The 12,182-nt window shown below is 44.6% G+C and overlaps 1 protein-coding gene across 1 annotated transcript in view; it reads left to right on the plus strand.

Annotated features, from left to right (window-relative positions):
* The window catches only part of LOC124545850 (aminopeptidase N-like), a 296,523-nt gene that overhangs the window by 137,189 nt on the left and 147,152 nt on the right, over positions 1 to 12,182 (plus strand). Inside the window, exon 5 of the mRNA XM_047124807.1 lies at positions 8,395 to 8,694. Coding sequence (XP_046980763.1) covers positions 8,395 to 8,694 — 300 coding nt within the window. The remainder of the gene's footprint in view (positions 1 to 8,394; positions 8,695 to 12,182) is intronic.

Below are 12,182 nucleotides of genomic sequence, written 5' to 3' on the forward strand. Positions count from 1 at the left end.
AATTTTATTTCAAATGACAGCACAACATCTTCTTAAAAATACTAGTTAAATAATTTGCTGTAAGGAAAGGTAGATGATGTTGATGTGTTCTTCGGACGAAGACTTTGGTACAGGTCATCAGGCTAGTCTACCCTGTGCAAGCATCTTCATGCCGACGTAACTATTGGAACCTGCATCCTATTCACACTTATTAACGTATTCAAGCCTACAATATTAACACCTCGTAGATCCCTCCACTACAATACTGGCGATCCCTCGATGTCTCAGGGTATGTACTAAGAACCAATCCCTTCTTTTACCAGTTTTATCATAAATTTCTATTCTGCTTAATTCGATTAAATTCCTCGTCATTAGCAATTCATCCTAAGAATCTAATATTCAGCATACCTGTCAAAATCTTCTATTCTGGCCTCCTCTGAACTGTCCATTATCATTCTGTACAAGACTATATCATTTCCGATATTAAAAAATTTCTCTGACAGAAACTCATTTTCTTCTTATTACCTGTCTGCATTTTATATCCTCCCTATTCGACAATCGTCAGTTATTTTTCTGTCCAAATAACAAAACTTATTTATTACCTTTAATGTCTCACTTATAGAGTTTTAATAGTACCATTGGGTACCACATACTGTTATAAGTAAACGTAGACTATGGTAGGTTTCCTAGCAGCCTTCTTCAGTTATGATCATAGCTGCATTACTTGTATGTTACGTGTGTTGCATACCCGTTGGGGTTACCTCATTTTGAACGCTTTGTTTCTCTATGTGATCGGTGTCTTGCTCGATTCCGCTAACAACCAGGAGCAGCTAACCGTCTAGAAACAGAGCGAGGACATGTAAAAGACCTCATAACCTATGGGACATTTTTGTTCTCCATAGTTACCCTCCTGTCTGTTACTTAAAAGTAAACAACATTTATAACGAAACTGAAACTGTCAATGTTTAATTCAGGTCTTATTAGAAAAGTGTTGATTTTTTTGAATGTGAAACGGAGAAATGTTATAGCAAAAATTTAAGAAAGGGCAGATTTATCATAAAGCGACAGAAAACGCAATTTCCTCAAAAAAGTGCGAAATTAAACGAAAAAGCGCGGATCCAAAACATATCAAACATCGCTTTAATAGTTTGTAGAACTCATATAAAAGTGTTTCTTTTATCAATAATAGCAGGAAACTCTAGCCTTTGATCATGATGAAGAACGTTCTATTGAGTACTAAACAGCGAAAACAGTTATATAGTTATGTAGTTCATGCATATAAACTGTGCTTGCTTCAATGGTGATTGCCTTGGTTACATAAGAGCGCGGAAGTTACGGGATCAACCAATTTTTATTACTCATAAAATGCAATTTGTAGTTCGTAAGGATATAAAACACAGAATGGATTAACACTGAACGTTGAGCACTTCCAATTACGTAAAAAACAAATAACAAACAAAAAACAGAGAAGTTGTCTGCTCTCATTTTCTCTCATACATTCATTCATGGTTCTTTCCCTACGAATGCTACCAATACTACCGCTAATCCTATTATTTACTTAGTCATTTATGTACAGTACCAGAAATACCGAACCGTAGTTTTGGTAGAGCGTAACTCTACTCACTTCCTAATCTATCTCCTTCAGCATCGTCTGAATAAATAAATGATTTAGTTTCGAAAAGGGCAAATATAAATACTTTTCCATGGCAGAAAACAAAGTAGTGGCAGAAAGAGATGTTTGTATCGAGAATGAAACATTTACTGTACATCAGAGCGTAAGCAGCTATGACACTTCCTAGCATATCAAAACTGTGTGCCAGATTTGAATTTGTATCTAGGCCCTTGGCTTTCGCGGACAGAACTGAAGGGAAGTTTTCGTCTAGGCGATGAGACATTACTAGATAGCTCAGCCGGTTAGAGACTCGCCCGTACACGCAGTTTTAATCTGCTAGGAAGTTTCAGGGTTTTTTACTTCGGTACCGGCGCAGAAGTGCAGCGAAGATTTCCTGGAAGTAAAGAAACATGTATCATCCTCTCTGCTACCCATTGGCACTGAGTCTCGTAAAAGAACGCTGCATGCTTGGTTTCACTCGATCAGTGCTTTAAGTCCTCTAGAGCAGCATTTAGGTCTCCGTGAAAGCCTTCACTTTGTTCAGGTTATGTCGAAAATGGAAGGGAGGGCAAGCGCTTCTCAAGTATTTCACAAGGGAGAAAGTTATGAAGCGGCTGTTGTAAGCCGCGGTACGCTGCCGTTCGGCGTAGCACGACGCCACGCTACGCAAGAACGCAAGCTGCGAGAGCGTGCAGTGTTTGGGAGCCAGGGGACAATGGACGGCGCGTGATTAGCTTTCAGGCTGTCTACGCACAATGGAGCCTCATGTATTAACCGCCTCTGGGCGGCCGCGGAGCGCTCGTTCGCTTGGGCTACCAAGAAAACCGAGTGATCCAGCCTTTAGCTCGCTCTCTCAACAACCTACAGCTTTGTTATAGGGGACAGAATTCTATCTTGGAACAGTTCACAGACTGTAGCCTGTAGCAAGCTCTGTAATGTTTAATATTACAATTTGAAATGGTAGTGTTCACTTTGTGAGTGCCGCAATATTTTTGTGAAAAAATTACTCCGGAAAAGTTAGGTTTTTCCAGATGTGAAAACATCTATTAATACTGGAGTTTTGAGCTCAGTTCCCGTGCTCGCAAAAAATAATAATGAATTAAGGATGGGTCCTCCTTTTTTCAATTACACACATTATTGATTTGTTTTATCATCCAAACATGTTTCACTACTGTAGTGGCATCCTCAGTGCTTTTTTTATTTCAGTTTCCTGACATATATATATGCAGATTATTTTTAGGTTTGGGAATATGACACATCAGATTTTGTTATTATTTAAACTATACATGCACTTTGTGTGTGTCCTGTGGCTGGCAACCAAAATCAGCCACAGGTCTAAATTAGTACACGACGTCATCTGCAAACATGAGGAACGTTAGAAAATCGTCGCCACTGAATTTTTGTTTATGATCCAACCTTTTAAAAATAAATATTCTGATAAAATTCTCAACGTATGCCCGTTTTTGGCCATACCATTGTAGTATTTGGCTTCTCCTGAGCTGACACAAGTTTTTTTATGTACCACGCGTGTTTTTGTGTAGTTGTGCTGAAACTGTGGACATAGGTAAAAGTTACTTGAAGCTTATGTGTGACGAACTATTTCATGTAGTTTGTTATTCATGGATTATGTTTCGTATTTTGGCAATGTTTACTCACGTTTTCTCCTGTTCTTTTGGAAGTACTGCGTCTTGCTATGTCGCTGAGATTGGACAAATGTTTTTGACGTTTCAATGCACAAATTTACGGCTCTAAAGCGCTTCCGACTGTCGCTTGTTCACTGTTTTGTTTTGGCTTGAAGGCCTCGAACTTTGAAAATGTTCTGCTTGTGTGTGTTTATTTTGTGTTGTTCGATATATGGTTAAGATTGTTTCAAAAATGTTCAAATGTGTGTGAAATCTTATGGGACTTACCTGCTAAGGTCATCAGTCCCTAAGCTTACACACTACTTGACCTAAATTATACTAAGGACAAACACACACACCCATGCCCGAGGGAGGACTCGAACCTCCACCGGGATCAGCCGCACAGTCCATGACTGCAGCGCCCTTAGACCGCTCGGCTAACCCCTCGCGGCTAAGACTGTTTAATAGTGTTTTGTTACATAGTACTGTTTGGACATTGATAACTTTTTTCCCCTGTGTGGTAACCTTTTGGATGTTATTTTCTTCGATTGTTAAAAAGTTTTACTGATGATTATTGTGTGTTAGGATTTGGAGATCTGTTTCTATGCCACTGAGCTGGTGGTTGTTTCCGATGAGGCCGTCTGTAAATGTGGAATGTGTGCTGTCACTTTTCAGTGCTCTCAGATCTACTGAGTATCTTATCCTGAAATTTCTATACGTCTGTCCGATGTTAACTGAATCTCAGTCTTCGCAGAATAGGGAGTACGAGTATATACCCGGGTTGTTGAATTTATGTTTGGTTGTGTTTGGTATTTTTAATCTTTTCTGCAGAATATTTTTTGGCTTATATGCCGCATTTATACCTTTTGTCCTCATGACACGAAAATGAAGTCCCATGCTTCTTGACAGAGCGCAGGGGAATGATGCGGGAGATCCGCACCGCCGTACTAGGCAAGGTCTTGCCGTTGCCTTCCTTCGACCGTAATGGGGATAATGGATGATAATGGAGATGACACAACAACACCCAGTCTTCTCGGGGCAGGTGAAAAATCCTTGACCCCGCCGGGAATCGAACCTGGGACCCCGTGCTCGGGAAGCGAGAACGCTACCGCGAGACCACGAGCTGCGGACGACGTTACCTATGCTGTGTGTTATTTTCTTGTCAAATATCAGTGTGTGCCAATTCTGTCTTGTTGTTTGTCACCAATTCTTTCTTGTTGTTTGTCACTTTATCATCTCCTGTGCCTTGTGTGTTCCCTGTTGTGTAATTGTTACTGGCGTGTTGTGTTGAGGTATTTTAGCTTGTATTCTGAGTCAGTTGTGTTTCTGTTTTATGGTTTAGTTTGTCAACATTGTTTATTTTGTAACCATTTTCTGTGGCAATCTGTCTGATTACGTTTAGTTCTTCCGATTCTTCTTTTTTTATCAGTTCCAAGGGTGAAACATACTTTTGTGTTCTAATATTGAGTGATAAAACAATAATTTATGTACTTGCAAAACGGGGGACCCATCCTTCATTCTTCATAATCTATTGAAATTTAACAATCGAGAAAATCTTTTGATACGGTATTTAATAGTTCATGCGTAACATTATTATTCTGCTACACACAAATAATTAGTAAATGAAGTAAGATTAAATAGTATCATCAAAAACCAGATAAAAATTAAATTTTTTTTTGTAAAATGGTTCAAATGACTCTGAGCACTATGCGACGTAACTTCTGAGGTCATCAGTCGCCTAGAACTTAGAACTAAGTAAATCTAACTAATCTAAGGACATCACACACATCCATGCCCGAGGCACTATTCGAACCTGCGACCGTAGCGGTCGCTCGGTTCCAGACTGTAGCGCCTAGAACCGCACGGTCACTCCGGTCGGCAATTTTTTGTAGTGAAAGCTGCTGGTAACAGCACAAATATGCATTTTCAAGACAGGAAAAATTATAGAAAACAGTTCAGTTGCAAATATTACGTGTCCCATGGTAGTAGACCTTCTGTTTCAAAGAACTAGGTGATACTGACGAAATAGGGCTTAACTGTCCACAAGTTATGGAAATGATTTTTAAAATATAAATAATTTTATTCACCATAAAACTTTGTAACTGGAGAATTAACAATATCATCAATATAGCTCTAATATACAGTGATGTGACAAAAGTCATGGGGCAGCGATATGCTCATATACAGGTGGCTGTAGTATCACGTACACAAGGCACACACGGAGCTGTCATTTTGCACAGAGGTGATTCACATGAAAAGATTGCCCTTGTGATTGTGACCGCACGATGATAATCAATAGACTTCGAACGCGAAATAGTAGTTGGAGATTGACGCATGGGACATTCCATATCGGAAATCGACCATTAGGGAATTCAGTATTCTGAGATCCACAGTGTCAAAAGTGTGCCGAGAACACCAAATTTCAGGCGTTATCTCTCACTGTGGACAACGCAGTGGTCGACGGCCTTCACGTAACGACAGAGAACAGCGGGATTTGCGTAGAGTTGTAAGTGCTAACACACAAGCAACGCTGCGTGAAGTAACCGCAGAAATCAATGTGGTGCGTACGACGGAAGTATCCGTTGGAACAGTGCGGCGAAATTTGGAGTTAACGGCTATGGCAGCAGATGACTGACCGAATGCCTTTACTAACAGCAGGACGTCGCTTGCAGCGTCTCTCACGGGTTCGTGATTACTTCGGTAGGACACTAGACGACTGGAAAACCGTGGCCTGGTCAGTTGAGACCAGATTTCAGTTGATACGAGCTAAGACAGTGTTTGAAAGAGACGCAAACCCCACGAAGCCATTGAATCAGTTATGTCAACAAGGTACTGTGAAAGCTCTTGGTGGCTCCATAACAGTGTGGGCTGTGTTTACGTGGAATGCTCCAACTGAACCGACCATTGACTGAAATGAATATGTTCAGCTACTTCGTAACCATTTGCAGCCATTCATGGATTTCATGTTCCCAAACAACGATGCTATGTCACCGGGGCAGAGTTGTTCGCGATTGGTTTGAAGAATATTCTGGTCAATCCGCGCGAATGATTTTTCACCCAGATCGCCCGACATCTATCCAATCGAGCTTTTATGAGACATAATCGAGAGGCCACTTCGTGTAAAACATCCTGCACCGGCAACACATTTACAGTTTTGAGACGCATATAGAGGCAGCATGGCTCAGCATTTCTGCAGGTGACTTCCAACGACTTGTTGAGGTCCTACACGATATTACACTACTGGCCAATAAAATTGCTACATCAAGAAGAAATGCAGATGATAAACCGGCATTCACTGGACAAATATATTATACTAGAGCTGACGTGTGATTACATTTTCACGTAATTTGGATGCATAGATCCTGAGAAATCAGTACCCAGAACAACCACCTCTGGCCGTAATAACGGCCTTGATACGCCTGGGCATTGAGTCAAACAGAGCTTGTATGGCGTGTACAGGTACAGCTGCCCATGCAGCTTCAACACGATACCACAGTTCATCAAGAGTAGTGACTGGCGTATTGTGACGAGCCAGTTGCTCGGCCACGATTGACCAGACATTTTCAGTTGGTGAGATATCTGGAGAATGTGCTCGCCGGGGCAACAGTCGAACATTTTCTGTATCCAGAAAGGCCCGTACAGGACCTGCAACATGCGGTCGTGCATTATCCTGCTGAAATGTAGGGTTTCACAGGGATCTAATGAAGGGTAGAGCCACGGGTCGTAACACATCTCAAATGTAACGTCCAACTGTTCAAAGTGCCGTCAATGCGAACAAGAGGTGACCGAGACGTGAAACCAATGGCACCCCATACCATCACGCCGAGTGATACGCCAGTATGGCGATGACGAATACACGCTTCCAATGTGCGTTCACCGCGATGTCGACAAACACGGATGCCACCATCATGATGCTGTAAACAGAACCTGGATTCATCCGAAAAAATGACGTTTTGCCATTCGTGCACCCAGGTTCGTCGTTGAGTACACCATCGCAGGTGCTCCTGTCTGTGATGGAGCGTCAAGGGTAACCGCAGCCATGGTCTCCGAGCTGATAGTCCATGCTGCTGCGAACGTCGTCGAACTGTTCGTGCAGATGGTTGTTGTCTTGCAAACGTCCCCATCTGTTGACTCAGGGATCGAGACGTGGCTGCACGATCCGTTACAGCCATGCGGATAAGATGCCTGTCATCTCGACTGCTAGTGATACGAGGCCGTTGGGATCCAGCAGGGCGTTCCGTATTACCCTCCTGAACCCACCGATTCCATATTCTGCTAACAGTCATTGGATCTCGACCAATGCGAGCAGCAATGTCGCGATACGATAAACGGCAATCGCGATAGGCTACAATCCGACCTTTATCAAAGTCGGAACCGTGATGGTACGCATTTCTAGTAGTGTAGAAGATACCCCATGATTTTTGCCAGAAAAAAATGTTCCAATGTGTGTGATTCTTAAGGCACCAAACTGCTAAGGTCATCGGTACCTAGACTTACACAGTACTTATCTAACTTACGCTAAGGACAACACACACACACACCCATGCCCGAGAGCCATGCACAGTAATATGCTGTTAATCATTACTGTTACTGGAGTATGTGAACATGGTAGCGTTTGATTAAGATGTTAATGGTACAACACATTTCATTAGTATCAGTGCAGTAAGCAAAGCAAAACTTTGCCTTCCGACTGTAACGGGCCAATCTGAACTGACCGATGGCCGCGTCTCTGGCAATGGCGTCACTGGATGTACTACGGATGGGTGTGGGGTCAATACACCGCTTTTCCGAATGTTGTCGGCATTCTTGACCTTGGAGCCGCTACTTGTCACTCAAAAAAGGTCCTCAGTCGGAAATAAGAATCTGAGTACACCCCGTTCCAGACCTCCCACCAAGCAAAAATCTCTGGTGGTACGGAGAATCGAACCCGGCTCCTCTGCATACCAGCCAAGCATGTGGACCACTGAGCTGCGGAGCGCACAGTGCTGTAAGGGTCGTTTCATTGACTGGACAGTTATCAACTATCCTTTGTTTTTAGTCCCTCCTGAAATTTGATTGTGACCATGAGGCAATAACCGCCCCCAGATTGGGAAGCACTGGTCTAGAGCCGCTTTCCTCCACAGCAGAGGTAAGGAGTCTTCGGCCTCCACTGGCGCTGACGGCGGCACTTGTCGGTTGCAGGGCGGAGCTGGCGGGCCACGAGTGGGACCGGTTCGAGACGTCGGTGCCGATGTCGACGTACCTGGTGGCATTCGTGGTGTCGGAGCTGGGCCGCGAGGCGGACGCGCAGTCGCGGTTCGCGGTGTGGGCGCGGCCCGACGCCCTGCGCCAGGCGCGCTACAGCCTGCAGCTGGGGCCCAAGCTGCTCAGCTTCTACGAGTCCTACTTCGACATCTCCTACCCGCTGCCCAAGGTCGATATGGTCGCGCTGCCCGACTTCGCCGCCGGCGCCATGGAGAACTGGGGGCTCATCACCTACAGGTAATATCTACATACACAGCAGTACACCGCAAGCCACATGGTGGTGTGTGGCGGGGGGGTTCTTATCATAATACTAACTCATCCCCTCGTTCCCTGATCCACTTGCGAATGGCGAGTGGGAATAATGATTGTCGCAAGGCCTCTGTATTAGCACAAAATTATCGCATTTTCTCGTCGTGGTCATTTCGCGAGATGCATGTAGCAGGAAGTAATATGTTGTCCGGCTCTTCCGGAAAGTACTCTGTTGAAATTTCGATAGCAAACCTCTCCGTGATGCACAGCGCTTCTCTTGCAGCGCCATCCACTGAGTTATGGGACATTCCGCTGCAGTAATAATAGTGTTTATAAGGTTTTATGCCTGGTCGTCATTACAGGGGAAATGGTGTTTATCGGAAGTGGGCAGTGAGGAGTACAGCTGCTAGTCAGCTTTGGAAATCTGCCCGTTGGTTGGACGCACAGATGGGATAGGCGTTAGTAAACGAATGACACATGGGAAATGGGCACTCAAGAGTGTGTCTGAGAGAACGGGCCACTCAAGACTATCAGCAAGCTGATCAGTACAGATCGAAAAGTCCAAGTGGGAAAAGGAGTGCTTGGAATGTTCAGACGAGATTGAGCTGGCTGAAGATATCGACTAGGGGAGAACCTCTCGGACAGGGGAGTGGAGATCCCAAAGGGGATGGTGGGCACTGAAGTCGCCGAGCAGCAAAAAGGGCGGAGGAAGCTGAGCATTAAGCTGCAAAATGTCCGCCTTGGTGACAGCAGAAGACGAGAGTGAGTAGACGTTGCAAAGAGGGACGGAGAAACTGGGAAGGGAAAAATGGACAGCAAAAGCTTGAAGCTGGGTGTTCAAGAAAGTGGTGTGACTACAGACGTCGTCTCGAATGAGCAACATGACTGCCCCTGAGCCGGAGTCTCCGCCTGAGGAAGGAGGTCAAAACAGACGGAGGTGTGGGAGGTGAAAGCGATAGTGAGGATGTAATTTTATTTCCTGGAGGCATCGAACAATGGGACAGCATTATCGCATGAAGATCTGTAATTCAACCCTGTTGCATCAGATGCCGCGAATATTCCGTCGGAGAATAACCAAATCCGATGATATGCAGGAGAGGGATCAAATAAGGGGGCAGTCATGTCGTGCTCCTTCCTGCAGTGGGCTCTTCTCATGGTGGGCTCACACACCTTAGGTGATTCTTCACACTTCAGGTCACACCATCTTGACTCGAGACACAGGGACCAATCGGCAGAGAGGAAGGTACCGGCTCAGGCAATCACCCCTCCCTGGGTATCAAAATATGTGGCATAACTGACAGAATCTTTAGATCGACGTCGAAGTTTAAATTTTGTACTCCTCCAAGAGACCATACACTTTAGTATGTGACATAAATTTGAATTAGGTACGCCACACTGTTCCAGTGGAAAAGGGGTCTTAAAAGGCAGGCAGACAGATAGACAGCCAACACCTCCAAGTGACTATAGACCTTAACATGTGACATCAGGATGAACTTGATATGCCAAACTGTTCCAGAGAAGAGGGATTCTTAACAGTCGGACATACATACATACATATATACATACATACAGACGGACAACAAAATAATGCTATAAGAGTTCAGTTTTCACAGATTGAGGCAGGGAATTCTAAAAAAGATAAAATAAGAGTAAAGGCCAATAGAATGAAATTCCCCAGAATCATAGCAGGATACAAAAGATAGATTATGAAAGAAATATAGATACTAGGAAGGAATTGAAAAAAAAACTGATGTGAAATGGTTGAAGAAAATAAGTTAAAATAGATATTCAATTGTTGCGAATGGAGGAGTAAAGATTACCACTACATTTTTGGCATTATGCGTTGAAAGGCTAGCAAAAGGCTGGCAGGACGAAATGTAGCTGCAACTAGCTGAGCAAGGTCTAATGCGTAATATTTGACACCGTCCTGCATTGCCGATTACTGAAAAAAATTACTATTTTACCGAGTATCGGACCAGATTTGAGACTGGATTCAAGACTTCCATGCCCTGGAGCTCAACAATCATTCTTAACGGAACAAAACAGACAGATGTAAAGGTGTTTGTAGTGTTGTCGGGTGTCTAGTCGGGTACAGTCGTTTCTGTAGCACGATATGTACGAGGCCTACTTGTCGACCTGGGGCTGGTAATTACGCGTTCTGTCACCTTTGCGCTTCAAACGCGTGGGGCGGCCTTCAGGAACGCACAGGGGGGAAGAAGGAGAAAAGGAAAAAGAGAGGCCTCAAACGCCAAAGCAGAGGAAGGGCAAGAAAAGGAAGAACAGGGAAAGAAAGATGAGTGGACAGGAAGAATCCATTCACAGTTTTACCAAGAACTTCGGTTTCCCAGAGAAGACGTACAACTCGGTCCCCAAGGAACAGGAGAAGAATAGCAGGAGGATAGGCACACAGCACGGAAATGGAAGCAGCGCTGCAAAGGCTGGGGTGCCGTGGAAGCCAAGCACGAAATCACCAAAGAATGGTGAGCCTGCTGGGAGGGCTGCACTGTAAAGTAAGATAGATGGTGATCTGTAGTATCACTGCCGAAAGAGCGCAGTGCTCGTGCACGCATAAGTGTTTCGGAGCACACCGTTCATCGTAAGTTGTTGAACATGGAGCTGCCAGGCAAATCACCCTTTCCATTCACACGACATCGTCAATTACGATTGCAGTGGGCACGGGACCATCGGGATTCGACCGTCATTCAAGGATAACGTATCAGTTCTTTGGATGAATCACATTTTTGCTACACTAGGTCGATGGCCGTCTTCACAAACGCCGTCATCGAGGTGAACGGCGGCTCGAAACATGCAGAGCGCCACGGACGCAGGCTGGTGGGAGCAACATTATGCTTTGGGAGACATTCTCCTGCGCTTAAATGTTCAAATGTGTGTGAAATCTTATGGGACTTAATGCTAAGGTCATCAGTCCCTAAGCTCACACACTACTGAACCTAAATTATCCTAAGAACAAACACACACACCCATGCCCGAGGGAGGACTCGAACCTCCGCCGGGACCAGCCGCACAGTCCATGACTGCAGCGCCTGAGACCGCTCGGCTAATCCCGCGTCCTGCGCTTACATGGGATCTGTGATAGTAATCGAAGACATGTTGACACTTATGAACAACTCCATCCCTTTATGCTTGATGTTGTTCCCGACGGCGATGTCATCTTTCTGCACTATAATTGCCCACGTTTCGGAGCCAGACCCGTGCTACAGTGGTGTGAGGAGCATTACACTGAACTCACGTTCATGTCACTGTGGCCAAATTCGCCTGATGTAAGTACTATGAACCCATATGGGTCGCTATCGGGCTCCATCACCGCGTACACAAATCAGTGGCCCATTATCTACGCGAATTACATAACCGGTGCGTAGACATGTAATGCCACATACCTCCACAAACTTACCAACAAATTGTCGGATCCCTCATACGCGGAATCACTGATGTAATTCGTTCCAAAGAGGGACAGA

The sequence above is a fragment of the Schistocerca americana genome, chromosome 8, assembly GCF_021461395.2.
Source record: "Schistocerca americana isolate TAMUIC-IGC-003095 chromosome 8, iqSchAmer2.1, whole genome shotgun sequence".
Classification (NCBI taxonomy): Eukaryota; Metazoa; Arthropoda; class Insecta; order Orthoptera; family Acrididae; genus Schistocerca; species Schistocerca americana.